At 39.4% G+C, this 27,592-nt stretch overlaps 1 protein-coding gene across 1 annotated transcript; it reads right to left on the reverse strand.

Moving 5' to 3' along the window:
• Positions 1 to 752: 752 nt before the first annotated feature.
• Positions 753 to 25,647, reverse strand: LOC139721950 (centrosomal protein of 104 kDa-like). The gene is made up of 20 exons (XM_071633273.1): positions 25,443 to 25,647; positions 24,198 to 24,279; positions 23,104 to 23,242; positions 20,441 to 20,628; positions 19,563 to 19,672; positions 18,983 to 19,038; positions 18,116 to 18,271; positions 14,232 to 14,261; positions 11,799 to 11,989; positions 10,589 to 10,763; positions 9,645 to 9,812; positions 8,828 to 8,962; positions 7,646 to 7,836; positions 6,477 to 6,714; positions 5,265 to 5,378; positions 4,734 to 4,914; positions 3,819 to 4,003; positions 2,955 to 3,093; positions 1,980 to 2,114; positions 753 to 1,204 (listed from the first exon to the last, which is right to left on the reverse strand). The coding sequence occupies exons 1-20, from the start codon at positions 25,645 to 25,647 to the stop codon at positions 753 to 755; spliced, it is 3,270 nt and encodes a 1,089-aa protein (XP_071489374.1).
• Positions 25,648 to 27,592: the final 1,945 nt, after the last annotated feature.

Raw genomic sequence — 27,592 nt, forward strand, 5'->3', positions numbered from 1 at the left:
GAGAAACTCATTCATTTCAAAATTATTTTGTTTCTGTTTTTGTTATCATGTTTCCATCAATGAGAAAATACGAAAATCTTACTCCATAATGGATACACACAAATAGACAGAGTAGAGCCAAAAATCTAAATCTCAAATGAAATGAATCACTATAGCAGGGCTCGACACTAATGGTGGCCCGGGGCCACCAAAAATGAAAGTCGGGCCACCAAATTTCAAAAAAGGGCAAATATGGTGGCCCACCTCAGGCCACCAAAATTTTTTGAAAAGTATGTCAATAAATTCAAAACTCTTTGCGACAGAAATGCATAAATGCATGCAGTGAGTGTGCGAGTCATTAAAAAAAAAAACCCAGGACTTTTATTTATTTATTTTTTTTCGGGCCACCAAATTTTTCTCTCGGGTCAGAAAAAAATTTGAAATTGATGATTTTGGTGGCCCCACTGGGCCACCAAAAAAAGAAGTTAGTGTGGAACCCTGCCATTACTATGAGACATTCTCGATTTTTGCATGTTGTTGTTGTTATTACGTGCCGCATAACCCGTACTTAATCACATATTTTGGATACAGGAAATGCTGAGCTCTTCCAAAAATGTGAAAATTTAATTTCATAATGGATACATACAGATAGACAGATAGAATAGAGCCAAAAATGCACTAAACGATTCAGCTATAATTGACGGGCCATGCAGTGGAAGAGGCTGTAGTCAACCTTTGAACCGTTCAGATATTGCAAAGAGAATTGCTCAGATTTACTTAGCTCTGGACGTCTTTCCACCGCCTTTGGGCTTGTCCCTCTTTTCCCTCTGTCTAGGCTTGGCTGCAGCCTCGGATTTGTCCTTGCTGCTGACCTCTGACCCCTTGTCTTTGCTACTGACCTCTGACCCCTTGTCCCTGCTGCTGACCTCTGACCTATCTTTACTGTGGGCCCTTGACCTGTCTTTGTTGCGGGGTTCTGACTTATCTTTGCTGCTGACCTCTGACCCCTTGTCCTTGCTGCTGACCTCTGACCTGTCTTTGCTGTGGGCCCTTGACTTGTCTTTGCCACTGACCTCTGACCCCTTGTCCTTGATGCTGACCTCTGACCTATCTTTACTGTGGGCCCTTGACCTGTCTTTGCTGCGTGGCTCTGACTTGTTCTTACTGCTTGCCTCCGACTTGGCTTTGCTGCTACGTCCCGCTGCATCACTCTTGGCAGCTTTGGCTGTTGTGGAAGATGACAAAGGACGGGACAAAGCAATGAAATATTTAACTCCTAATGTTGAATTTTCACACACTTTGCTGCAAACTGTCAAGTATTACTTTGTTTGTTTGTTGTTATGCTGGGGCATCATACCGCCCCTACCCCCACCTGTTTATGTCATGGTTTGTTGCTGAAACAAACCCACCAATGTTATAGTGCCCCAACAGTCTCACACAATAATGGCTAGCATGATGAAATATGGATTTGCCAGATTACTTGACCCTGATTCAATGACAGATTCAGAATATCTGATTTGACTGGCCAAGAAGAGTTGGAAGAATGTTTGTTACTGATGAGTGATAAAAGTACAGAAAGGTTTATCAGTCATCCTCAAATCAGCAAGGAAAAACAGCCCTTTTACTTCTAAACAGAACCGGCAATTTTTCATCTGAGTTCCTTTTTTTTTTCAATGTTAAATAGCACATTACTAAAATAGTGAGGTAATGATGGCATCATCATCTCACTTATCTGCACATTCATTCAACTGTTGAAGAACTGTTTTGCAAGAATGAGGAAATCTTTGAAATTTCACAACTTCTTTCATTCAAATTTGATTTTGATAGAATGCTATTGCTGTGCTTGTAATCATTCTAAACGAAGAAAGAGAAAAGAAATTAAGTTACTTCAGGTCCATAATTTCCCTTAACCCTTTAAGAGGATATCTGGGGTGCACAAGTCCATATCCACAATCTTACACCAAGACCCCCGAGGCACTCAACGAGAACCCACGACTCACCTCGTTTGAGGGCCTGCTCCCTCCTCTTGCTAGCCTTGCATCCGTCCTTCCCCATGAGGTGTTTCTTCCAGCTCTCCTCACCCTGAGGGATGTTGGAGTGACAGAGGGGGCAGCGGGCACTTCCAGCCTTGGCAGCTATATGAGGGTAAAGGGAGGGGGGCATGGTTACAGTGGGGGATTTTCTAAGAGGGGAATTCCATCTTGACAGCTGCTCACATTTACTAACTGCAAAGTAGTGATGTGTTGAATGGTGGCAAATTATAACTTGAACACATACACACACAAAAACACATATTTTTACATACATAATTCAGTAGGTTGACAATCAATTTGTATTTGATATGACTGTCATTGTTTTCTCATTTTCCTTATCTTTCCTTCATAATCAGAAGAGTCCCCCTTTCTTTTTCTTTCTTTCTTTTTTTTTTTTTTTTTTGGCAGGGGGTATAATGGTCCAATGCTTCAGCTACACTTTCATGACTGATACTGAAATTAACTTAGAAAAGTCACACAATCTGCAAATTTAACTTGTCATTGTTACTGTTACCTCCAGGGTACTGTAGACAATTCATATTGGCATGCCTCACAGGGTATTATTACAACCAATAACAGCATGATCCTCAAGACATCTACAAGATCTGCTAGGACCTCAAGTCAAACATATCCATCCCATCATTTCCAGTAAATTCTCATTTCACAAATTTTGATAATGGTTTGATTCACATGTTTTACACAGACATTATTCTGCAAAAAGCCCTTTGTCACCCACATATCAAGTTTGATCAAAATTAGGAAAACTGCCATGTGTGCTGCTTTCAGGTATGAATTGAAACTTGAGAGACCTTTTGACGCAAAATTTTTCAAAAAAAAAACAATCAACAAAGTGCACATAAAACCTGTGCCATTCAAGAACAGGATCCAGCGGATGGCTACAATGGGACCTTAAAGGCCCAGGAAAGGGAATGATCCACTTACGTTGGCACAACTTCTCAGACACGTATTTGTCGATCTCCGCCTTGCTGTGCGTCTCCGAGCAGCGAGGGCACTTCGCAAACTCAGTCCTCTGCTCACACTCGGTCAGGAGGTGGTCCGTCAGACCCGCAACCTCCACCACCTGCAAGACAGGTCAAAGGTGAAACACACACACACACATACAAACACAGACAATATAAGATGAACCAGTCAAATCTGTAAGCCCCAAGGTTCGTATCACTAATGCATGACGTGCCATGCACTTCATTTGACAGAAGTATCAATTTCATGTGACATAGCCCCATCATCTACAAAATATTGAAATAACACAAACAGATATAATTGCATTTATTTATGTCATTTTTTTATGCCACACAATACACAAAGCAACTGGTGAGAAGTTTAATAAGAGAAATGCTGAGCAAAACAAAAGGACACTCATATGAGTTCAAGCTGTGAATACTGCATATAGGTTTATATGCTTCAAGGTTAAAACATGGTACTGGTAAGATTTGAAGCATTACATGTGTACATCGGATTGAAAGACTGCATAAAGTGTACCAAACCTTCACTAATCAGAAAAGAATATGTGACATTGAATTTTGTCAATTCGACAAAGAAACAGAATCAACAGTCTTCTATGATGTGTTGCCAACTTAAGCTTCAATCATAAACCTAGCGATCAAGAGGCATTTGAAAATTCTGCAACTTACACAAAAACATGAACAAGAAAATAGGGTTTGATTAAAAAGAGTTCAAGTCTTTACTCTTCTCCCAAATCACTTACAATGAGAAGTACAAATTATGCCTAAAGACGCATCATAAAACCACGTTTCTTAGACGTGACGAGTTAAAGGGGTCACTGACCTGCTTGCAGGACTGGCATTTGGTCAGCATCGGGCAGTAGCGCCAGTAGTGCATGTCCAACCCTTCCTCCTTGAACTTAGGGTCCTTCTCCAAGCAGAAGATGCACTGCTGGTCCATATCTTCCCCAAATTCGGACTGGTCGGCGATGCTTGGGGCGCGGGGCGGGATCTTCTTGTTCGTGGGCGCTGCAATGGGAAGTAGATAGTGAATGCAGGTCTATGGTTGACGAATTGAGGAGCTTGGGAACTTTGTGGTGATTTTTATCTTTGCCATGTTAGTTTTTTTGGTCATGTGTAAAATGTGTTTAAATTTGTTTGTGCTGTTTATAGTGTGTTACATAATTCTCATCCCTACTTCGATGATAACCCCGTCTTGCAAGTCTCCAGATTTCTTGGATGTCTCATACGATGTCATCATCTCTCAATTTTCTATTGACCATATACAAATCTTGGCAAAAACTTCAATTTTTCTGTAAAAAAGTGTAAAACTTAACATAATTCCTCACTGAATAACTTCAAAAATAATGATCAGTGAGATATGCGAGCATTTGAGACAGGGATGTGCATTATTTGTAACTGCATTTGAACAGTATCAACAACAACAAGAAATGAACATTTCAAAATTTGTGTACAAGTTACAGTATAACGGCAAGGCGTGAGGCGATGACATCATCCGCTCACTCATTTCCATCAATATTTAGAAAATGTTCAATGAACATTTATCTTCACTTCACAATTTCATCACTTTTCTATATTTTATTGAATTTTTGATCAAACTTTCACTCTTGTGTTCATAGTTAATGTTATTCTTTCATTTCTGACAAATGTTTCACATGTCTGGATTTCTCCTTTAAATATGAAAACATACACATAGACAGTTTACAATTGTACTGCCCATGCATTTCTCACAACTTACCTTTAAGGCCACCATTGTCTTTTTCGGCTTCCTTCCTTTCATCTTTCTCTTCTTCCTTGTCCTTTTCTTTTCCTTTCCTCTTATCTTTGCCTTTTCCTTTGTCTTTTCCATCTCCTTTCTCCTTTCCTCTTTCCTTTCCTTTCTCCTTCCCTCTCGGCTTCTCTTCTTCTGCTTCAGGAGGCTGCAATCCAGGACAAAATATCGATTAACAAATTTTTGTCACTGTCATGGAGATTAAATGATGAATTCAACTATATATACATGTACATGTGGATTGAGTGAATGTTGCAATATCAGTGGAACACATTAGTGATAGTTTGAGCAAAATCTGACAATCCATTAAAAAGTTGTGAATCTTCAAACTTTCTGCACAGTCACTGCTGGATTAGAAAGACTATTACAGTGTATGATGTTATCTGCGTACAACAGTATAAGGAAAATAAACAGAGAATTCCACAAAATTTCATTGGCACTGGGCTGGATTAAAACACAATTATGTAAACTAAACTGAGGTAAAATGCGGGTAATTACCAGTTTTCCTGCAGCCTGGGCCGCTGCCCTGAGCTCTGCCAGCTGTGACTGAAGTTCATCGATCTCCGCCTTCTTGGCTTTCTTGCTGTTCTCCTTAGCTGCCTTGGCCTGGGCCTAGGATGTATTGAGGGCAGAGACACAGTGACATTAGAGAATGGTTACATGCCCCGTCTGTGACTTAAACCTGCTTGGGCGTTGGTACATATGCAAAGAGCTGCGCTAGACTGTAGCAAAAAGGGAACAGCCACCAGTCTCTCCTGGGCCCAGGATGTATTGAGGGCAGGAACATGGTGACATTTGAGAATGGTTACATACCCCGGCTTTGACCTCACCTTACCTGGGCATTGGTATACAAGGAGTTGCCCTCAACTATATCTAAAAGGGCACAATCACCAGTGTCTGCATGATCCTCGGCAGCTCATAGTCAATAAATCATCGAACAAGATGCAGTGAAAGACAAGATGACATTTGAATGGATCACTGGCATTTGGTTTGATGTTCCCATGGCCCTTCTAACCCAGCAGCTGCAATTTATTGCAGCTCAAAAACACATACACTCACATATACATCCGTGCTTGATCAGCTAATCGCCAAATGATTGGTTTTTGGCTTCTAATGTCAAGTACCTTTAAATTTGTGCATTTGCCAGCAATCTTGACAAGGAGGCAGTACAGTACACACTATTTGAGGATTCTTCTTGCTTTTCTTATACCACAATGCAAAGTATAAACTCTTAATTACTGTACATACAGCTACTGAAAGTCTAAACTGACATCTGCTTTAAATTTCTTTCTGATTTGTGTATATTTGATGTAATCAACCAGTTCTATGTAATCTTTCTCCATTACAAGATATGCAGTGAAATTCAGAGGTGCCACTTTAAAGACCACTAATTGATAATTTTTGCAGGAAATCTTCCCCTGAACTTGAAAGGTTAGGGGTAGAATCGGCAAATGATATACTGTATCCCACATAGCTCTTGTAGTCACTGCCAAACATCTCACTATCAAGATTGTGCTTTATTGCAACTTCTCAGACTAACAGCTAAATTGTAATACTGAACAGGCATCCTCTGAACTTGCAAAGATGCTGTTATAAATACTTTGAATACAAATGGCCACTACAGAAATAATGAGGTCACAGTTGTTTGCTATGGATCAAATCAGAGCGAGGGCACACTTCAGGTTCTTGACATGCAAAACTGTGACAGACCTTCAGTTCAGCTCTGGTCGGCTTCCCGTCGATCTTGTTGAGGCCGTCGAAGATGCGGGCGTAGAGCGGGTTCTTGAACGTGGCGGGTCTGTCCTCCGGCGGCAGGTGGTCCTTGACATCTGACCCTTTGACCTTGTAGAGTTCAAAGATCAGGTTGATAGCAGCCTCCCTCACCGCCCCTGACGTGTGCTCCAGGGCGTGGTTCGCAAATTTCATGACGCTCGATGTCGTCATACCACTGTGAAAGATATATTGAATATTGGCTAGTAAAAAATGTCTTTAGGTAAAAGAATAAATTGCTGCACTGACCCTATTAATGCCAAGCATGAATCATCAGAATATTGCAGGTGAAAAATATGAGCAATTCATGGTGTATACTGTAATTGAAAGAGAGTTTATCACTGGTACTCCAACGAAGAACTTGGAAGACATACTGAAATTTTCTTATCATCTGAATGGTAATGACTTCATGATTTGTAGGATCATAGTTTGATATCCACATATAACAACTAGAAAAGCACTCCGAGAGCGCAGACCTCCGCCAAGCAGTTACTTTCCATCGATGATCTTGCTCTTCCATATGGAGATTAGTGATTTCCACCCACTGAAAAATTGCCCGAGATCCCCAATATAGAAGCCTTTGTTACGTCATAAACCCTCAGATGCGCGGCGCGCCTCACCTTAGCAGAAACTAGGGCACGCACTTTAGTGCGCGCATGCAAACCTCAAATACACCCAGCCTGAACTCCCAAGTTCATTGACCCTACCTGCCAAACTATCAAAAATCCGTCATAAATTCCCCCAAAATTCTTGGATCATTCCCAAAACTTAATCGTTTGGTACTTGTGTCATTCTCAACCTTTCCTGCAAGTTTCATCCCAATCTGTTAAATACTTTTTGAGTTATTTTGCGCAGACAAACGAACGAACGAATGAACAAACGAACAAACCCACGAACGAACGAACAAACCAACGGTAACGAAAACATAACCTCCTCCCTTGGCGGAGGTAACAAAGGCTCCTATCATAATGTACAGCACATTAAACATATTAGGTGATTTTGGTAATATGAATCCTGTTATCAGTCAAGACAGAAAAGTGTATTAGTGGAGACTTCATCACTGACCACTATCATTTTGAACAAGACAAACGAAAACGAGAATAAGTTACCTGTGCCTTTCCAGTCCTAATTCGCGCATGAGCCGCTCCACGATCTCGACCCTGGTGACGGCAATCTTGGCCTGGCTGTTAGTCTTGAATGGGGTCTGGCACTGGGTGGGGATCGAGTGCAGGGGCCGCACGTCGGGAAACGTGGCCATCTCGATGATGAAGTCGATGTCCGTGGCAATCAGCTTGCCATTCTGTTAGAAGGAGGGGCACATGCAATTATTACAGCATGACTTATTAGCATATGAAGCTTTGCTTGCATTAAAGGGACACCCTGCTCTGTTTGCATTAAAGAGACACACCCCTCTGTTAAAATTAAAGAAAAACAAAACACTATGTTCACACTCACATACATGCCATCAAATTAACTTTGACGACTAAAGATATCAAAGACACAAAACACTCTGTTCACACTCATATACAACATGCCACTACATGCCACTGCATGTTAAAATCAACTTTGATGACTAAAACAAATTCAAAGAAATGTGGTACTTAGAATTTGAATGAATTTATGCAAAGTGCAAGAATGTTACAGAATCATGATATTACACATGTTTTCAAAAGATACTGATGTTGATCACAAATAAAAATTACATGAAGTATGACTGAAATTGCCTCACAAGTCCCTTTTTGTGTTCCATTGTTTTGCTTTGTTTTTTTCAATTTTGCTTCGTAAACTAAGAGACTCCAACTCTCCCGCTTTCGACGGGAGATCTCCCGCCGAAAGCCCATTTTTGTAGAATCTCCCGTTCTCCCGCTTGAGATTTAATTTCTTCTGCTTGAAATGATTTCTTAACAATTTTCATTGTATGTTGAAAAATAAGCCTTAAATAGCGCGAGAGAGCATCTAGAACCCTAGACCGCAAGGGACTTTGCGCTTGTGATGTGCGATTCGCGCACATCAAGTTGGAGTCTCCCGTTTGCTAGGGGTTTCAGGCGGGAGAATCTCCAGATCAGACGGTTCTTGGGGTTGGAGTCTCTGTAAACTATTCAGTACAGGCATGGTTATGAAACATTTCCATACTGGACAGTCACCACGTGTTGCTAATTATTTCATTAACATAATGAAAAGATCACTGTCAGTATGTACAAATGCAGAGGCAAGAAATGAAAAAGTGAAGTACCTTTTGTGTTGTCTTATACAAAAAAAAAGAAAAAAAGAAGGAAATTACACTGACTTACAGTATCACCAATCCGGGACATGAGTTCTGGGAGGATCTTGTCGACAGCCTGTGATGTCTCGTTCTTTCCTAGTTTGTGCTTTGGGATGAATTCCATGAAGGTGTAGCGGGTAAGGTCCACCGCTGAGTTGAATACCTGAGATTAGAAGAGCATGTCAACGGTAAATCAGAAGAAGCAGAAGAAAAATATGAAGAAAAAGAGAGTTCCGAGGATTGTCTCAGGCCACTTCCTAATTTTGGGTATATGAGCCCTGCCCTAGTCCCACCACCACCCCCCCCCCCAAAAAAAAAAGTCAAGAAGCCTCATGGCGAGGCCTTCTCTTGTTGCAGAATTATTGCGTCAAATGTTTGGGGGGGGGGGGCTAATTCTACATCCTGGCCCTTTCAGGGTTAAATTTCCAAAAAGTACAAAAAGACAGGGAGAACAAATGAGATGAAGACAATGGCAAGAAAACAGTCAACCATCATAGATGAAAAAAAAGATGGAAAAGCAAAGATTAAATAAAAGGACTATTCCAGCAGAAATATACAACTGTAAAAGTGGACACTTTGGCAGGGTGAAACTTTTTGTCCATTTCACGCAACGTGAAACTAGCGCGGAAATTAAAGTAGGCAAATATTTTACTTGTTTTAAGTTCCACTAATTAATGTCTTGATTGGGCAGAATTAAAAACATGCAAAATTTATCTTACCTGGCTGAGCGCCCAAAAAAAAAAAATAAATAAATAAAAATCACGCAAAAATATCTTGTCCATTCCACTTTTACAGTAAGCAAAGCTGAGTCATGCAGGCAATGGAGAAAGAAACTCGAAACTTACTGAAAAGACTTTATCCTTGAGGCCCTTAGAGGCCAGGAAGATGGCGGATCGCAGCATGGTGCGTAGATCCTCCCTCTCCTTGCCTTCGTCGTCTGTCTCCATGAGGTTCCGCACTTCGTTGAACCCTTCTTCCCGTAACGCCCAGCTCTTGGAGTAAGCCTTCAACACCTGAATGGCAGGGGGTCAAAGCAGTCATCCTTCACATTTCATATACCGGTATTTATCCTTACCAACTCTCTGAGAAATTCCTCGCCTGCCACAAGAGAGTGTGCTTCCAACATTTTGCATTGTATAAGCTGTTATTTTCATGAGGGTTTAAATTTTCGCAAAGGTTACAAATCACTGTTGGACTGCAAATTCAACAACACGTGAAAATGTCACCATACGCTTAAGAACTAATGCATTTATGATTTAGCCTCAGAGTCAAATCGCGAAAACAACACCTCGCAAAAATATCTCTGACCTCCTCATTTGCAAAAATATCTGCACGTGAAAATAACAGCTTATACAGCATTCTTCTCCTCATTCATTCTCCAGCTCTTTCATAATAACTCAAAAATTTGTTCACAAACTTGAATGAGAATAGCACTAGAAAATGATAATGACACAAGGAACAGATGATTTAGTTTTGGTAGTGATTCCGTCGATTTTATGGATTTTCGAAGGATCTATTTAATCTTTTTGCAGACAGGGACAATGAACTTGGGATTTCAAGCTGCACATATTTGAGGATTGCATACACGCTCTAAAGCACGTGCTCTGCTCGGGCGAGGCATCACGTAGCTGAAAGCTGATGACACAAACAAAAGGCTTCTATATTGTGAAATTAGGCGATTTTCAGCATGCGTGTATGTAATAATGAGTGGAAGTGAGCTGCTTGGTGGAGGTCTGCACTCTACAAGTGCTTCTCTTGTTATTGAGAAGAGATGCCAAGAGTTTCTCACCTTGTCCCTGCCAAAGACCTCAGAGGATGTGTCTAACTCTCTCACATTCTTCATGTTGGCCTGGGTGTTCGACTGGCCCAAGGTCCCACCCCCTCCGGTCTCCTCGTCAGCGGTGTGGTCTACCTCCGGCTCCTCCACTGGGGGAAGTTGTGGCTCGGGATCCACTCGGGGAGAACTATAGGGGGGAAGGGGTAAACAAGAGCCCCATGAGAATTAACGATCACCCTAACTTCTGTTAGAAGACAAGTCCACCTTCATGTGGATTCAGTGAATGCAGCAATATTAGCAGAACACATCAGGGAAAGTTTGGGGAAAATTAGAAAATCCACTCAAAAGTTATGAATCTTTGAAGTTTCTGCTCAGTCACTGCTGGATGAGAAGTCTACTACAGTTCGTGATGTCACATGCATAGAATGAGATATAACGAAAATATAAAGATAATTTCACAAAATTTAATTCTTTGAAAAAAGAACACATCCCCTCGGCTTGTCACTGACGTATGTTAAGAGCAATGTTATTCCCCCTGCCTTCTGAAAGAGGCCTATCAAGTTAACTTTTAATATGTGAGAAAAGAGAAAATATGTTAAATTGTCTTTATATTTTCTTTATATCATTCTACACATGACATCACAAGCTGTAGCAGTCTTCTCATCCTGCGATTGCTACACTGAAACTTCAAAATTCATAACTTTTGAACGGATTGTCCCATTTTCTTCAAACCTTAACTGATGTGTTCTATCAATATTGATGCATTCTCTCAATTCACAATTATATGAAGGTGAACTTGTCTTTTGATTTGACAGAGAGGCAAAAAACTCCCTGTGGTAATGCTTGATGGCTCTCAGCCTTTATGCACCAACCAACATGAAATGGAGGTCCCGTGTGTGAGAGAGTCACAACTCATGTATGTAAAAGATCCGGCTTCATTCATTCATTCATTGCAAAGAGAAGGGTGTTTAACCCGGTGAAGTGGACCCGCCTCACATCCAACTGGACCCCATGGAAGACCAGCGTAAGTGCAGCTGAATATGGGCTATCTGGCCATCTTCTCAAATGGAAAATGGTAAAAAATAACAAAATCGAACAAACAAATGAATAAACAAACAAACAAGCAAACCACTATGCCTCAAATATTAAAAAATGAACAAAAAATAGAGAGAAAAGGAAAACTTTACAGCTGATTGATTCCGGTGGCTACTGCTACACTCACTTTTTGAGGGTGGGCAGCGGTCGGTCATCGGCATTGTACATGAATGACACCTTGGGAACCGGCGGTGGGGATGAATCCCTGGGACTCTGCTTTGGTTTGCCCCGCTCGGGCGTCAGCGGCTTCCCAACCGCATCGATCTCCTCCTGCCGCGGCGACAGGTGCTTCGGTGCGACGATTGGGGTCACCTCGGGCTGAAGGTGGAATGTGCAAGTTGAAATGATGATGTCTTTCATGAAACGAGCAATTTGATTGGTCAATTACAATGTTATGAGTTCTTACTGACTGCACTCATAGTTTCCTTTCAGTTATGCCATTTTCCATAACCATGCAACTTGTAATTACCAGACACATGATTTTTCAATGCAGCTAGTATAATACAGTCAGTTCAAAATTTAGCCATGTTTTTTAGAAATATTTGATCCATTTTATACTAGAAATGTCGCTATGGCGACTGGTAATGCCTCCGCTATAATGCATGGTTCTCCAAATAGTACAATGTCTTGGCAATGTGTGATGACAGTTTCACATAACTGGCAAAATATTAAAATGATGGGTTTGTCACAAATGTGTTGAATGTTCACTTTCATTGAACTAGTTGCAATTGAATGATTGGATATATTGTTTAAGAGTGCAGGTATTTGGGGATTTTTACTTGACTTTTGACCATCTCATAAGTTTATGCATTAAGTAATTTTCAAAGTACCGTATGGAGAAAAAGTTTAATTTCAGTATTAAATAGTAAAATTTTAGCATTTTAACTTTGACCTTTGACCCCTGACCTTGGACTCATGACCCCAAATTTCCTACATAATCCCCGCCAGTCAGTACATGCATTTGTACTAAGTTCCATGAAGAAAAAGCTAGTGAACCATTTGCGAGATATGGAGAAAAAAGTGAAACTTTAATATTTTCACTTGACCTTTGACCTTTGACCCCCAAACTCTCATAACCTCAAACTCTCCCTGTAGAATTTATTTAGCAGTACGCGTATACACTAAGTTTCAAGAAAATACCTTCAGGCATTGCAAAGATATGGGGGAAATAGTGAAATTTTGAGTATTTGACCTTGACATTTGACCTTTGACGTTGAGCATGTGCACCCAACAGTTGATAGGCACAACTTCGCCAACTCATTCATATACACGCCAAGTTTCATTAGGATACCTCAAACGGCTTTTTAGTTACGCTGTCCACAAAATTGATTATGGATGGAAGGACAGACGGACAGACAATTCGAAAACATAATGCCTCCCGCGACACTTCGTGGCGGAGGCATAAAAACCGACTCAAAGGTGAGTGAGTGGGATTGTGTACAAGCAGTACATCTAACCCACCTGAACCTACAAGTCATTTGTATACAATAAAATTACAGGCAACAATACATTTGTATGCTCACTTTAAAATCCTGTGGGGGGGGGGGGGGGGATAAAAAGAGAGTACAGGCAGTTATATGTCAACTGAATATTTACAGAAATTACTTTTTTTGTAAATGCAGAATGTACACTATGTACACGTTGTATCATTTAATCTACTTGTATGGATACATATCAATATATATGATAGTTGTAACTGTCAACTTCAAACTATCACATGTCAAATAGTTTTGGCTCCAAAATTGAGCAAGTTTGAAAATAATGATAGAGTGCAGCATATATTTGTGACAAATAAAACCAAACAGCTAATATGATGGCAATATTTGACTAAATGAGGAAGCATTTGCATGAATATTTTACTATATGTTAGAGAGCAACAAACAACACAGAAATGTTCAGTACAAATACCGGTAAATATTTCACAAATGAACAAGTATTATTCACCACAGTATAATATTGGAAAAGCAGCAAAAGCTTCCAGAAGATGGGTATTCAGATGCTTTATGACCTCTGATTAGGTCATGGAGAGAATGGAGAGTTGCCGAGTGGTATACATGTACACTTACTGTTATGATGCCTCATGTGAATACTTATCACGTTATAGCGATTAGTTGGTATCATGTTACAGTGCATGTGCAAAGCCAATGGGTGTTATTTTCAGTGTACAAAATAATTAGGCATCTTATCATCATTTACTTAGTGCAAATAACGGAAAACATTGCAGGCACATTCAATTTGTCGCACCAGTGGTCAACTTTTAGTTACACATAACAGTACATTACAAACACAGGATGGAAAGATGCAATGGTTAGCTGGTGAATTGATTTGGCTGGAAACTGAGGATAAATAAAAGAATTACATTTCAAGCTTTTTCTGTTAGTCCACTTCATATTCAACATGTTTGTGGTAACTTTGTTTCTTCATTTCATTTGTTTCACACAGTACACGACTGGTTCAAGCTCACTGTCATCATGGGAGGGGGGGGGGGGGTGGATAAATATTGTTAGTATGCCATGATATACTGATGCCCTTATAATACAAACAGGATCAGCAAACTTACAGTGGTAATCTTTGGTGGCCAAACTAGGGACTGAGGCATGTAAGAAATAAAGGAAGGGTGACATGTGTATCACACATGCTTCATAAAGCATATTGCTTTTGAAGAAAAAAAAATAATAATAATGAAATACAGCTAACTTCATAGGAAGTCATAGGTCAGGGAAGTCAAAGCAAATGGAAAAGATCATTGAAACATTGTAAAACCAGCATGCAAAAGACAAACAAACAAGTATGAAACGATAAAAATACTAAATTCTGATACAACATAACTCTATCAAAGCATGTCTACATCCTCCCGAGGATGTGAATTGAAAGAACGCACAGAGGGAAAGTGCGACAACATGACTCAAATGATATCACGGCATATAAATGTCCTTCAGGACTTCCGTTGGTGTAGTATTTCTTTTTATTCCTTTATAGAAACTTCAGCAAGTTGCTGGGACTCATTTTTTAGTGTGTTTGACAAGAGCTTACACAGCTAACAGCTAGTGCTCACAAAGGATGAAATAGCCATGGTTAAAGATAATACCACAAACCATGGATATGTATCCATATGCTAATCTTTCAACAACGCGCCATGTCACTCCTCCCCCTTCGATATTTTCAAGAATTTGCTTATTTGTATATAATTTTATCAAAGTACATGACAGTCATAAAATAACGAGGAGCATTTGGACAACCAAGTTGTGCTCATTCTGACAAAATATTACAATTAACGGTAATTTTTCAAAAGTTATCTCATAAATGTGCTGTAAAATGTTGCTTGTTACATCTAGGGTGTGTCGTATCAATGCCTAATACAACCAGATCAACCTGTACTAATTACAACTAGAACTATCACTCATTGTGATTAATATACCCCCACCCACAACTGAGGAAATTAGCTCAACCAGGACTAATTTCTTTTTTATTTTTTAATAGCAAAAAATGTTACCATGGCAATGCACTGTTCAAAAGTGAATAAATGTATTGCTCACTGTTAGTCATATGTCCCACATCTCAAGCCAAGTGCTCAAAAACTGAGTGAGCAAGATAAATAAACTGACAATTTGTATGGTTTTCATTAAAAATTGTGTGTTATCATGGCAACACAATGTTGGACATTAAGAAAAAATGAAGTTTGCACAATAGCCGTTACATGTGCAATTTGAAGCCAAATGATAAAAGGCTGAGGGGCTTAGTTGAATTCACAATACTAGTGTATCATTTTCATTCAAAATATATTGTTACCATGGCAACACATTTTCAACACTGACAAAAGATTTTTTGCACATCTACGTAATGTAGAGGTAACATATGCCAAATTTGAAGCCAAAATGCTATAACACAGAGTTAGGAGAATCAAAATGTTTGCATGATTTTCATTCAAAATGCACTGTTACCATGGCAACACATTGTTTCACAATGATGAAATACGAAGTTTGCATATATCTCTGTACTATAGTGGTTGCATGTGCCAAATTTCAAGCCAAATGCTCAAAGACTGAGGGAGTTACCTGAATCCACAATATTTTTGTATGATTTTCATTCAAAATATGCTGTTACCATGGAAACGCATTGATCAACATTAACAAATGGTTAAGTTTGAACATCTACATACTATAGTGGTCACATGTGTCAAATTTCAGGCTAAATGCTCAAAGACTGAGGTAATTACCTGAATCCACAATATTTTTGTACGCATTTTAGTGAAAAGATGCTGTTACCATGGCAACGCATTGTTCACCACTGACGAAAGATTAAGTTTGCACATCTATATGCTATAGTGGTCACATGTGCCAAATTTCAAGCCAAATGCTCAAAGACTGAGGGAGTTACCTGAATCCACAATATTTTTGTATGATTTTCATTGAAAATATGCTGTTACCATGGAAACGCATTGATCAACATTAACAAATGGTTAAGTTTGAACATCTACGTACTATAGTGGTCACATGTGCCAAATTTCAAGCTATATGCTCAAAGACTGAGGTAGTTACCTGAATCCACAATATTTTTGTATGCATTTTAGTGAAAAGATGCTGTTACCATGGCAACACATTGTTCACCATTGACGAAAGATCAAGTTTACACATCTATACACTACAGTGGTCACATGTGCCAAATTTCAAGCCAAATGATTAAAGACTGTGGGAGTTAACTGAATCCACAATATTTTTGTATGATTTTCATTCAAAATATGCCGTTACCATGGCAACACACTGATCACCACTGACGAAAGATTAAGTTTACACATCTACGTACCACAGTGGTTATGTGTGCCAAATTTCAAGCTAAATGCTCACAGACTACGGGAGTTAGCCGAATCCACAATATTTCTGTAAGCTTTTCGGTAAAAAAAACTTGTTACCATGGCAACACATTGTTCATCACTGACGAATGATTAAGTTTACACATCCATATACTATAGTGGTCACATGTGCCAAATTTCAAGCCAAATGCTCAAAGATTGAGGGAGTTATCTGAATCCACAATATTTTCATTTGATTTTCATTCAAACTATGCCGTTACCATGGCAACACATTGATCACCAATGACGAAAGAGTAAGTACGCACATCTACGTACCACAGTGGTCAAATGTGCCAATTTTCGAGCCATATGCTTAAAAACTGAAGGAGTGAGATTTATCTACACATTTTTGAATGATTGGTTAAAAAAAAAAACTGCCGTTGCCATGGTAACAGATTTTTTAACGCACACACCAAAGATGTTTTGGCACAACTATATAGTACATTGATCACATATCCCAAATTCAAACTGAATTGTCACAAAACTGAGAGAGTAGTTCGATCCACAACATTTTGTAAGATTTTTATGAAAATCTGCCGTTGCCATGGCAACGCAGTATGAAATACTAATGAAAAAAGGTGTCTTGCACATCGGCCTGTGGTAGCAGTCACACATGCCAAATTTGAAATTAATTGCTCAAAAAATGAGAAAGTTGTTCGATCCACAAGATTTTAGGAAAATTTGCCGTTGCCATGGCAACGCATTATGCGATATTAACGAAAAAGGTGTCTTGCACATCTACCTTTGATAGTGGTCACACATGCCAAATTTGGGGTCAATTGCTCAAAAAATGAGAGAGGAGTTCGATCCACAAAATTTTGCAAGATTTCTTTAAAATTTGCCGTTGCCATGGCAACCCATTGTGCAATAGTAACGAAAAAGGTGTCTTGCACATTTTCCTTAGATAGCGGTCACACATGCTAAATTTGGGGTAAATTGGTTAAAAAATGAGAGAGTAGTTCGATCCACAAGTTTTTATGAAAATATGCCGTTGCCATGGCAACGCATTACACGATACTAACGAAAAAGGTGTCTTGCACATCTACCTTCAATAGTGGTCACACATGCCAAATTTGGGGTCAATTGCTCAAAAAATGAGAGAGGAGTTCGATCCACAAGATTTTGCAACGGACCGACCGCCCGACCGCCCGACCGCCCGCCCGACCGACCGACCGACCGACCGACCGACCGACCGACCGACCGACCGGCCACCCGACCTCAGAGTGATTCCTATATACCCCCCCTACACACTATGTGTGGGTGGGGGTATAATAATTTTGTTCCACATGGTTCTTTTATAAGCATCTTGAACTTTTCTTCATCATCTATGGAATTTGTACTATCCTTGTACACTACAATGAATTTACTATGTACATATAAAGCATGGTTATGTAACCAGGGCCCCATTCATAAAAGATGTTAGGATAACAAATCTGGCTGGAATGGCAAGTTCCCATAGCAACAGCCAATCAGGAAGCTGGATTCTTGTTGTTACTATGACAATTGCCATTCCAGCAAGAGTTGCTATCACACTGATCGACTCTTTATGAAATGGGGCTGGGTGTCTTGCACCAATCAGGGGGCTAACCACTGACCTTGGTCATCTGCAGGAGGTCGTAGAGCTCCAGCTGTTTGTAGATCTGCAGCCGGTATTCGTCCATCTGAATCTTCTTGACCTTCGCCAGGTCGTAGTCCTCCGTTTCTATCGCCCGTCTTTTCTCCACTTCGTATCTCCCGAGCCTCTCTCCAACCTGAATGCAGGACAAGATCATCTTTGTAGCACTCGTTTGAATATACTTGAACATTCTTCTCACAAAACATAATACATAAAAGAGTAATGTGCATTTTTATGCATTAAACATGTAATACGAGAATAATATATATATATTTTTTTTTATTGTTATAAAAAAGGACTGATCAGCAGTAGCAAGTAAAGGACTGAAAGGATCAGTATAAACATACAAATGAGAATATGAACAATAATCAAATACATGCACAGTGTACATACAAGTAAATATGAAATAATAGCTTTGGAAACATAACACTTAAATGTCTTACAAAATGTGGAAATAATAGTACCACTATTATTTTACTACATTTGTACTACAAATACTACTGTTACTAGTAGTGTAACTACTACTACTATTACTACAACTTCTTCTACTTCTACTACTACTACTACTAATGATATAACAATATTAGTCATTCAATCATCATCATCATCACCTTATTCATAATTGTGTAACACTAATGGGGAAAAAATATTATTCTCACTACACCAAATCATATGACATTTCAGCACATGCCCTGTGAACAATCAGCTCTACAAAATATCATGACATGCTATGGATAGAACAGACACACACACACACACACAAAATAAAGCAAGATTCAAGAACTGAATCGCTACAAGAGTTATGATGAATCAGCTAATTAGCTAACAGGCACACTAGGCATTATACCTTTTGCAGATCATTGATGGCATACTTCACTCTCTTGGCTAGATCAAACTGCTCTTCTGTAAAAACAACATCAGAAAATACAAAATTCAACGCTTTTAATTCACCAAAGTTATCTTCATCAAAACAAGAGGCAACATGGTGTCAAAATTTTAGAGTTAACACAAAAAAGCAAGCATCCAAACAAAGAAATATGTACTGACCACCTGACTGCAAATTGTAACTCCTGTCAAATTCACTCTACATTCATTCTTATAAGGCCATTTATAAACTTGCGGGTGGGAGTGGGAAGAGAGGGGGGGGGGGGGAGGGGGGGGGGGGAGGGGGGAGGGGGGGGGGGAAGGTACACATTTATCTACAGACCTGTGCAGAGACAAATGTATATCACAGGCGAAGGGGGGAGGGGGGGTTGACCCTCTGTAAATAGTACCACCATCTCATCATGCCACTGACATCCAAAGTTAAGGGGCTTAATCCCCACTCTGCTTCCATCAATGTTTACATCTAGCGTGATGCGGTGTCTCTGTGCAACTGGGGACTGGACGTGGTATTATAATAATATCAAGTGCTTGGTTGGACTCACTGATGACCGCCTCGTTCTTCCTTGTGTCCAGTTTCCGGATGATGTTGGCCACCTCTGGGTCCTGGTACATGTCAAAGGCTAGGTCATCCATCGGCGAGATAAAGTCGGGTCTGACAGGCAGGACGCAAGCACACACACACACTCATACAAATTCTTAGACAGAACACAGAGCAAAGCAAGAACTAACCCTACAAATGAAAGTGTAGAATAGCATATTGTGATTTTAATACCCAAGAGTTGACTGAAATCATAAGCGTTATGAGTATATAGTATCACATTTGAATATCTGGCATTGCGCCCACAAATGCTGGTGCAGAATAACATATCATGCTTTGTCCAAGAGTAGATTTGAATAACAAGCATCATTCCTTTTCTCCTCATGTACGTGTAATGCAGCATCACATTTGAATGACCCCAGATCTTTATTTTTCCGAGTTCTGTCAAAGGGCAGTAAGAAATTGATATAATTTAGAGAATACAATGACTAGCTCTTAAAAGTTGGCTACAAATAAATACATTTGAGTGTTTCAATAATCAGTAGGTAAGGGCTGAAGAAGAACAACTTGGAGATTCTGTGTTCTCAAGAGCATTCCCAAACAAAAACATTGGACTACCCTTCTTTTCCCCAACAGGTAATGTATCATAGGTATATATAGATTAATGAAAGGCAAAATCATCACGACATTATTATGAGCAATGTATTCTGGCTGAAACTTTGACTAACTTTTGGACAAATCACCCAAAGATAGAGAATGTTGGAAATTCAGTAAACAATTCCTCATCACACATTATGGGCACCTAAGAGTGCATGTGATATTAATGCTACTACAGAATCACTTCTGTAGAATAAAGTATTGCAGAGCAAAACAAGATCTTACTTGTTGACAGCACCAAGAACAGCGGGGGCCACTTCCCACTTACTCCCGTCCTCTACCTCATCCTTAAACTCCGTCCCAGGGGGCATGCTTTGGTTGATGACGTTATTCACGCGGGAGTTGGGACCCTTCTTAACGTTGTTCTCGTTATCGACCTCATCGCCGATGATATTAACAGCAACCAGGCCAACCTTGTAAAAAAAAAAACCCGAACAACAACAACGCATAAAGAGGGGGCAGGGATGGATGTTTTTTATTCATATTCTTATGGATTTTATTTTTTTACTTAACTGGAGGAAGAGACTGAGAATTTCATAACCATGACTTCATGATGACATAAACAGATTATATTATTGCTTTCTTATGGCAATTATGAACAAATGGACACAAGTTTATCAAGACCCTTAAGGGGGTATCTCACTGAGCGGCGAACGTTTGCGAACGTAGCGAATTTGGGAATTCGCCAGGGTTCGTAAACGGTTGCAAAAGGTTCGTTAACATTCGCAAGAAAGTTCGCAAACGGTTTTTATTGTCGCAAACAGTTTTTCTTGTCGCAAAGAAATTTTGAACATGTTCAAAATTTCTTTGCGAACCTTTGCGAATTTGTATTTTCGCTAACAGTTGCAAACATTCGCAAACATTCGCAAAACACTCGTAAGAATTCGCAAACGGTCGTAATACGGTGTCGCTAACGTTTTTATAGGATTCGCCACTGCTAGCGAACAAGTAACCACATGGTTCCTATATAAAAGCTTCTGAAACAGACAAGGTTCCTCTCTAAGAAAGTTCTTGAAGCTCTTGACATCTCCATCATGATTGTAATTGCTTCAAAAGCTTTTCATATTGACTTAAGTCTGTCCTCTGCAACAAGCACTCTCTGACTCTCTTTCTTTTCTTCTTCCTTTCTTGTTTTTCTTTATTTTATTTCTCTTATGCGGCACAACTCTCTGAAAAAGAAAGAGTGAAAATGTTCACTCTTGAAGGAGTGAATTACAGAAAAGAGTGAGTTTTGAGTGAAATTGGAGTGAATTATGAGTGAAAATGAACATTTTCAGTCCAAAATCACTCTAATTTCACTTGAAACTCACTCTTTTCTGTTATTCACTTCTTCAAGAGTGAACATTTTCACTCTTCTTTTCTAGAGAGAATAGCTGTAGCAGCAGCCTGACAAAGCACCTCTTCAAGGATAGCAACACCTTGAGCCTCTTCTTGGCAGAAATTTATTTCCATATCCTGGAAATCCATCTTGAACGGTTGTCACAAGAGATCTGAATTCAGTGGAAGGTTTTATGTCGTTTTATGGGTCTTACTATACACAATCGCCTGGTTCTTTTCTAGGTCCAAGAACATTCGCAAAATTGTCGCAAAGGATTTGCAAACAGTTGCTAATATTTGCAAAACTGTCGCTAACATTTGTAAAATTGTCGCTAACGTTTGCAAAATTGTCGCTATCATTTGCTAACATTCGCTAATAGTCGCCACCTGTGTTCGCAAACACTTTCGCAAACATTCGCTAAAGTGTTGCTAATTGTCGCTAAACATCGCTAAAAGTCGCTAACTGTCGCTAATGGCAGAAGCGAACTTTGATTTTTCGCAAACATTCGTCAGAAAAGTTGGCGAATCTCAAATTCGCTACGTTCGCAAACGTTCGCCGCTCAGTGAGATACCAGCTTTAAAGCTCAAAACTGTCTGAAACGTAAGTTATATTTAACACTTTCACAATACTGCTATTGTACATCAAAGGCTTGGAGATATTGCAAGAGAACAGCACAGAATTAGCATCAAAATGCATGGTTCTGACTACCAACTAGCTGAAAAGCAAACTGGTCCTCAATAAGTCCTTGGTCTGTAGTTTGGCAAGCATTTTTCTTTTTTTGTAATAACACAACATTTGACAAATTATGCTGGTGATAGGTGGACTTAAGAATATCTTAGTATGCAATTTCATATATTGTTGCTTGAAGGTTTGCATGGTGTTCAAGTAAATGAGGGAGAAAGGTTTGCGGTGACACCATGTGTATGTAGTCTGGATAAAGATTACATACACATTGTGTCACCGTAAACCTTTCTCCTTAATTTCATACATGTAAACATAAAAAGAGCATACTCTGGTTTGCATTCCATTGGCTTTATCTATTTTTTTTTTTTCATATTGTGGTAGATCATTGCATGCACATTTTGGCTACCCTTTAGAAGCTAATTTGTAACCACCCTACTTCCTCTCTTTGGGTGCGTTCGAGCGCTCTCCTAAAGCGAACTGTACCGTACCGTACCCGCGCCAGAGGAGCGTTCGAACGCTCCTAAAGTGTACCATACCGTACTGTACCGAGCCAAAAGTGGACCACTTCCCGATGTGCTCCAAAAGCGTACCAAAGCGTACCAAAAGTTTGTTGTAAAGCATGCGCGTATCAAGCACATACGTCTCAATGCAAAAACATCATTCTCTTTGTTCGGGAGAGCTGTAAGTAGTTCAAGCGAGAGGTGAATGACATTCTTGCTGTAAACAAGCGTGACCTTTTCTAAAAATAACTTGTGAGGTACGCTTTCTCCACAGAGCGCTCGAACGCACCAAAATTGGCATGGTACGGTACGGTACGCTTTAGTTCAGTTCGCTTTGGTTCGCTTTAGAGCGTTCGAACGCACCCTTGGATAGTTTTCTGGCCTACCTGGTTGTACATGTTGTACTTGTTGACATGGTTCTTGTAGATGACAAGTCTCAGGTACTTTCCAATGGCGTCCACGTGGACAGATTTCAGCTCACGGGCCTTGAACCCCGTTTTGGAGTTTTCCGAGAGTGTCACAAACCTGTGAGATAAAGAGGTAGATGATGAAGGCTTTATGAGTGCAGTACAGTAGTAGTGTAATATCTAGTAGAAACAGCACTTAAAGGGATTGTATAGTTTTGGTTGAGACCTAATTTCAAGTTTCTAAGTAACATTTTTTGGTGAGATAATGGGAAACCTCATATGAAATATGAAAGAGCATGTAATTCTATGAGGTTTCAATGTTTATTTGATGAAAATTGGTTTTGAAATGGCTGAGATATATCTAAAAAAGAGCAATTCTAATAAAGTGTGGGACCCACACTTTATTACGATCACTTTGTTTTACTTTGTTTTTGGATGTTTCAGTCATTCCAAACCCGATTTTCATCGAATAAAGTTTGAATTCCTCTTAAAATGGTATGCTCTGGACTACATCGTAAGTGTTTTCTTGGTATCTTGCAAAAAATTAAAAGCCCAATTCTCATCTCCACCAATACTGTACGCACCATCCCTTTAATCATTTACTGCCATTATCGTACTGAACATCTAAATTCACCTGTCACTGCTTCATTGCTATCTTATTTCTAATTGCATTTTGTTGCATAGTTTCATGTATTTCATGAGAATGAATATAAAAGTACCTCATGAATATGAGTGGTTAATAAAATACACACACACACACACACACACACACACACACACACACCAACAACACACACACAACACACACATGCACACACACAGTACAGATCAGACTATGGTGGAAAGAGAAGACAGTACTTTGGCTAGTCTACATCAAAGCTTTACTACTTTATAAATACTGCTACCAGCAAGCATGCAGACCTGCAAATATAATGCACATTTGCCTTCTAATATCAAACATGTGACTACGGATATGGTCGAATTTACATATGATTCAGATTTTAGATCAATGGGTTATCATGTAGATTTCATGATTGTAAATGTTTGCGATTTACCAAGTTTTCAAGTCTTACCCTAATCTCTTGTATCTCTGCCCACTCAAACTGCTGATATGATCTGGAGGCAGGCTTCCGATGAAGAACTCTATTTTTGTTGCTGTGGGAGGATTTACAAATGATACAATTGGTAATACATAACATTTAACCTGTAACTTGAAACTCTGCACAAAAGACAATCAAATCTCACTTTACATAACATTACAAAGGGCTCAGAGAAAACAAACATTTTCCTAGATATACTAAAACGTTCTGAAGAAATTTCTATAATTTCTTCTGAAACTGGAATCTCAATCATAAACAGACAGACCTCAGAGGAAACTCTATTAGCCGATTAACACAATTACACCACAAATCATCTTATCATTTTGAGCCATTCTTGTGTTTGCATTTCTTTTGAACAGAATTCAAAATACATAATTGAATATTCAGAACTTGTAACATCAAATCATGAGCTGCATATTCTGAAATACTTGTAGCAAAGTCCATACTGTTTCTAACTGACGCAAATTGTGGATGAGACACAAAAGTGTTAGGTTTATGAATCACTCAACTTTGATACATGACTAAGAGTTTGGCAAAAATTAATGTAAAAATTTAAACCAGTACAATAATATGTATTCCTACACATATAAAATACAATTAAATTAGACAGGAGCATATCGTCGCTGGGTTGACAAGACCTTGTATCTGCAATTTTGGTGAAAATGACTTTTTTGGATTAATGGTCAAATAATGGGTTAAGTTATGTCCTGTCCAAATCCTAGCTGTCTTACTCGAAAAATGAAGCCACCACGGCATGTCAAAGGAAAGGCTATCCCATTCGCCACAGTGCTTTGGCCGCCATGTTTTTTGGCTCTCCTGAACATTTGACATTTTGTAGATACGAGGTCTTGTCACCCCAGCGACGATATGACCTCAATCTTGATATTGATGTCCAAGAAGAGAAACTGAAGTACTAATAAAACTTACATAAACTTGTGAAATGAAATGTGTGGATGCCTTATAGATTTCAATCTTTCTGAAATTGTAAACTACACTTGTATTGCCTCTGGTCCTGTTTATGAATGCATAAACATATTGGAAACACTGCATGTGATGGTGAAAGTTGTGCAGGATTAAATTCAAGTAAAACTGGACTTCCTCATTGGATAATTTATCCTTTTTTATGTTATACTATCAAAATGACACTGAACAATCAACATCACTATCTTATAATCCACTATAGATCATATTAAATGTCTGTTCCTTTTTTCTACTCACGGATCAAAAACTGGTGAGCCAAAAGCTGCAGCTTCCTGATGCGCGTTTTCTCCTGCATGCGCAACACTATTTCCTGGGGAAAGAGGCAGAATCGACCTCCGACCCATCCCTTGACCAGCGGGTTGTGGATTTCCAGCTCTTTGCTGTTGTAGCCATCCTCCGTGCTGCTGGAGTACACGACTGTGAACGGAATCTTCCTCGGCATTGCCGCGCGTGGTGAGGGACGATTTGTCGCGACAACAAAAATTGATGTCCTGTGTGTCACTGTTGAGTCGGTAACTGACAGTGTTCACTCATTTACCAGATTTTCTTCTCCATGATGTACAAATTGAAGGGGCTAAGCAGCCCCTTTACACCAGAATGCCATATCATGATAATCTTTAATAGACCAGAAAGCAGCAAAAGATGAGTACAAACATGTACAATGTAGTTGTCCTAAACTCCTGCTTGAGTCAGGTAAATTCCTCGTTATCTAATGACTGGTCTTTGATGAAACGAACATAGGCAATATGACCTCAATATATCAGCAAATCTTAAAAGGCAGGTGTATGCATACACGAATACAAATATGTTTGGCAGTGCAGGTCTTCCTAAAAGTTAATCCAGAGGATGAATCATGGAGATGGAGAAACCATGTATGGCACGCTTTAGCGGCTGTTTGTTGGATGAGGTGGCCTCTGCTGCTACGATGTACTCCACAAAAGATCCATACAGTCTCCTCAGTGGGAAATGCTGAGCAGTTATTTGTATAGACTCTTGGCTTCAGGCATCTACATCAATAGGAGAAAATAAACATGACAATGATGCAGCATCAAAAACGTTCAATTCTCTCAAGAAAATTATTTCAAAGAGTATATAGCCAAATACACAACATCACCATACATTATGTAGCTAGAATGTCAACCATTTCATCTGTGGATCTTTTGATCCAATTCACAACTGTGAGGCCATGCTTAGAAAGTCAATGCATGTCTAGTTAATTCTTGGTGTAATCTCAATACATGGATTTTGTTTGTGCATGACAGCAGACACTCCTTTGTATTCTCCTTCAAACAAACAACACCAAAAAACACAACTGGGTAGTGTTACAGTAAATGCATGCTGAGAAGAACCTGGTTTCCAATTCCGGCAAAGTGCGGGGAAATTAATCAGATGCACCAGCATGACAAGGATCAACTTGCGTTGCCACCTTGTGCTCAAGCATTATTAGAGCTTCATTATGGCATTCATTCACTGACACACAGGTCACAGCAAAGTGACTAGCAGCTAGCTGATTGTTATGTCCATTAAAATGGGACAACTACTGCATACTAGTATTTCAATCACGGTCCTGATCCTGAAGACAGGATACAGTAGGTGAACATTATCTTTTGAGAGAGTGTGTTCATAGTAGACACCTACTTACAAATACTAAATCTGCAAAAGTGACAATTTTCTCGCATTTCGCACAAACAGAAACCAGCATGAAAATATACGCATGCGAATATATTTGCATGTCATATGGTCCACTAATGAGCTGATACCACAGAATTAACAGCCAAGCGCCAAAAATTACTCGTGGCAAAAATAACCACTTTTACAGAAAAGCATTTTATCAATTAGCCCTAGTATTTAGTATAATAGTATTAAATAGAGTTGAGTCCCATTATTTCACATACATGTACCTGTACAGGGAGAGACTGTGCTAATATTTCCCTTTGGGCTCCTGGATTTTTCCCAGTCTAATTTTGAATGTCTCTTCTTTGTTGCTAACAATTAGGTTGATTGGGAATAATTTCCAAGCACAAATAGTTCTTGGAAAGAAGGTGAAACATATGTGGTAGGCAACATAGGTTTTATTGACAACTTTATGGTAGGCGTAGAGCTCTAATAAGTGTTTAATACTAGACCAAAATACATTTATTTAGTTAATTATCATGACAGACAACCATGACCATTTTTTAGTAGGGCCTATGTATTTAATGTAACATGTTAAATTTATATATTGCAGGCTTTTAATGCTGCTGTTTGATAAGGATAGAGTAAATAATATTGAGTAAATTTATGGTGCCCCTGCCTTCAGTGTTGTGATCTTCTTGGTTTGTTACTGTTATGTGTTTGTGCAGGTTTGGCTTGGTATGATGACTTGGTCTTGGTTTTGCATCGAGTCA

The sequence above is a fragment of the Diadema antillarum genome, unplaced genomic scaffold (genome assembly GCF_040938485.1).
Source record: "Diadema antillarum isolate AM-2024a unplaced genomic scaffold, OU_Dant_1.0 scf00000153, whole genome shotgun sequence".
In the NCBI taxonomy this organism is placed as follows: Eukaryota; Metazoa; Echinodermata; class Echinoidea; order Diadematoida; family Diadematidae; genus Diadema; species Diadema antillarum.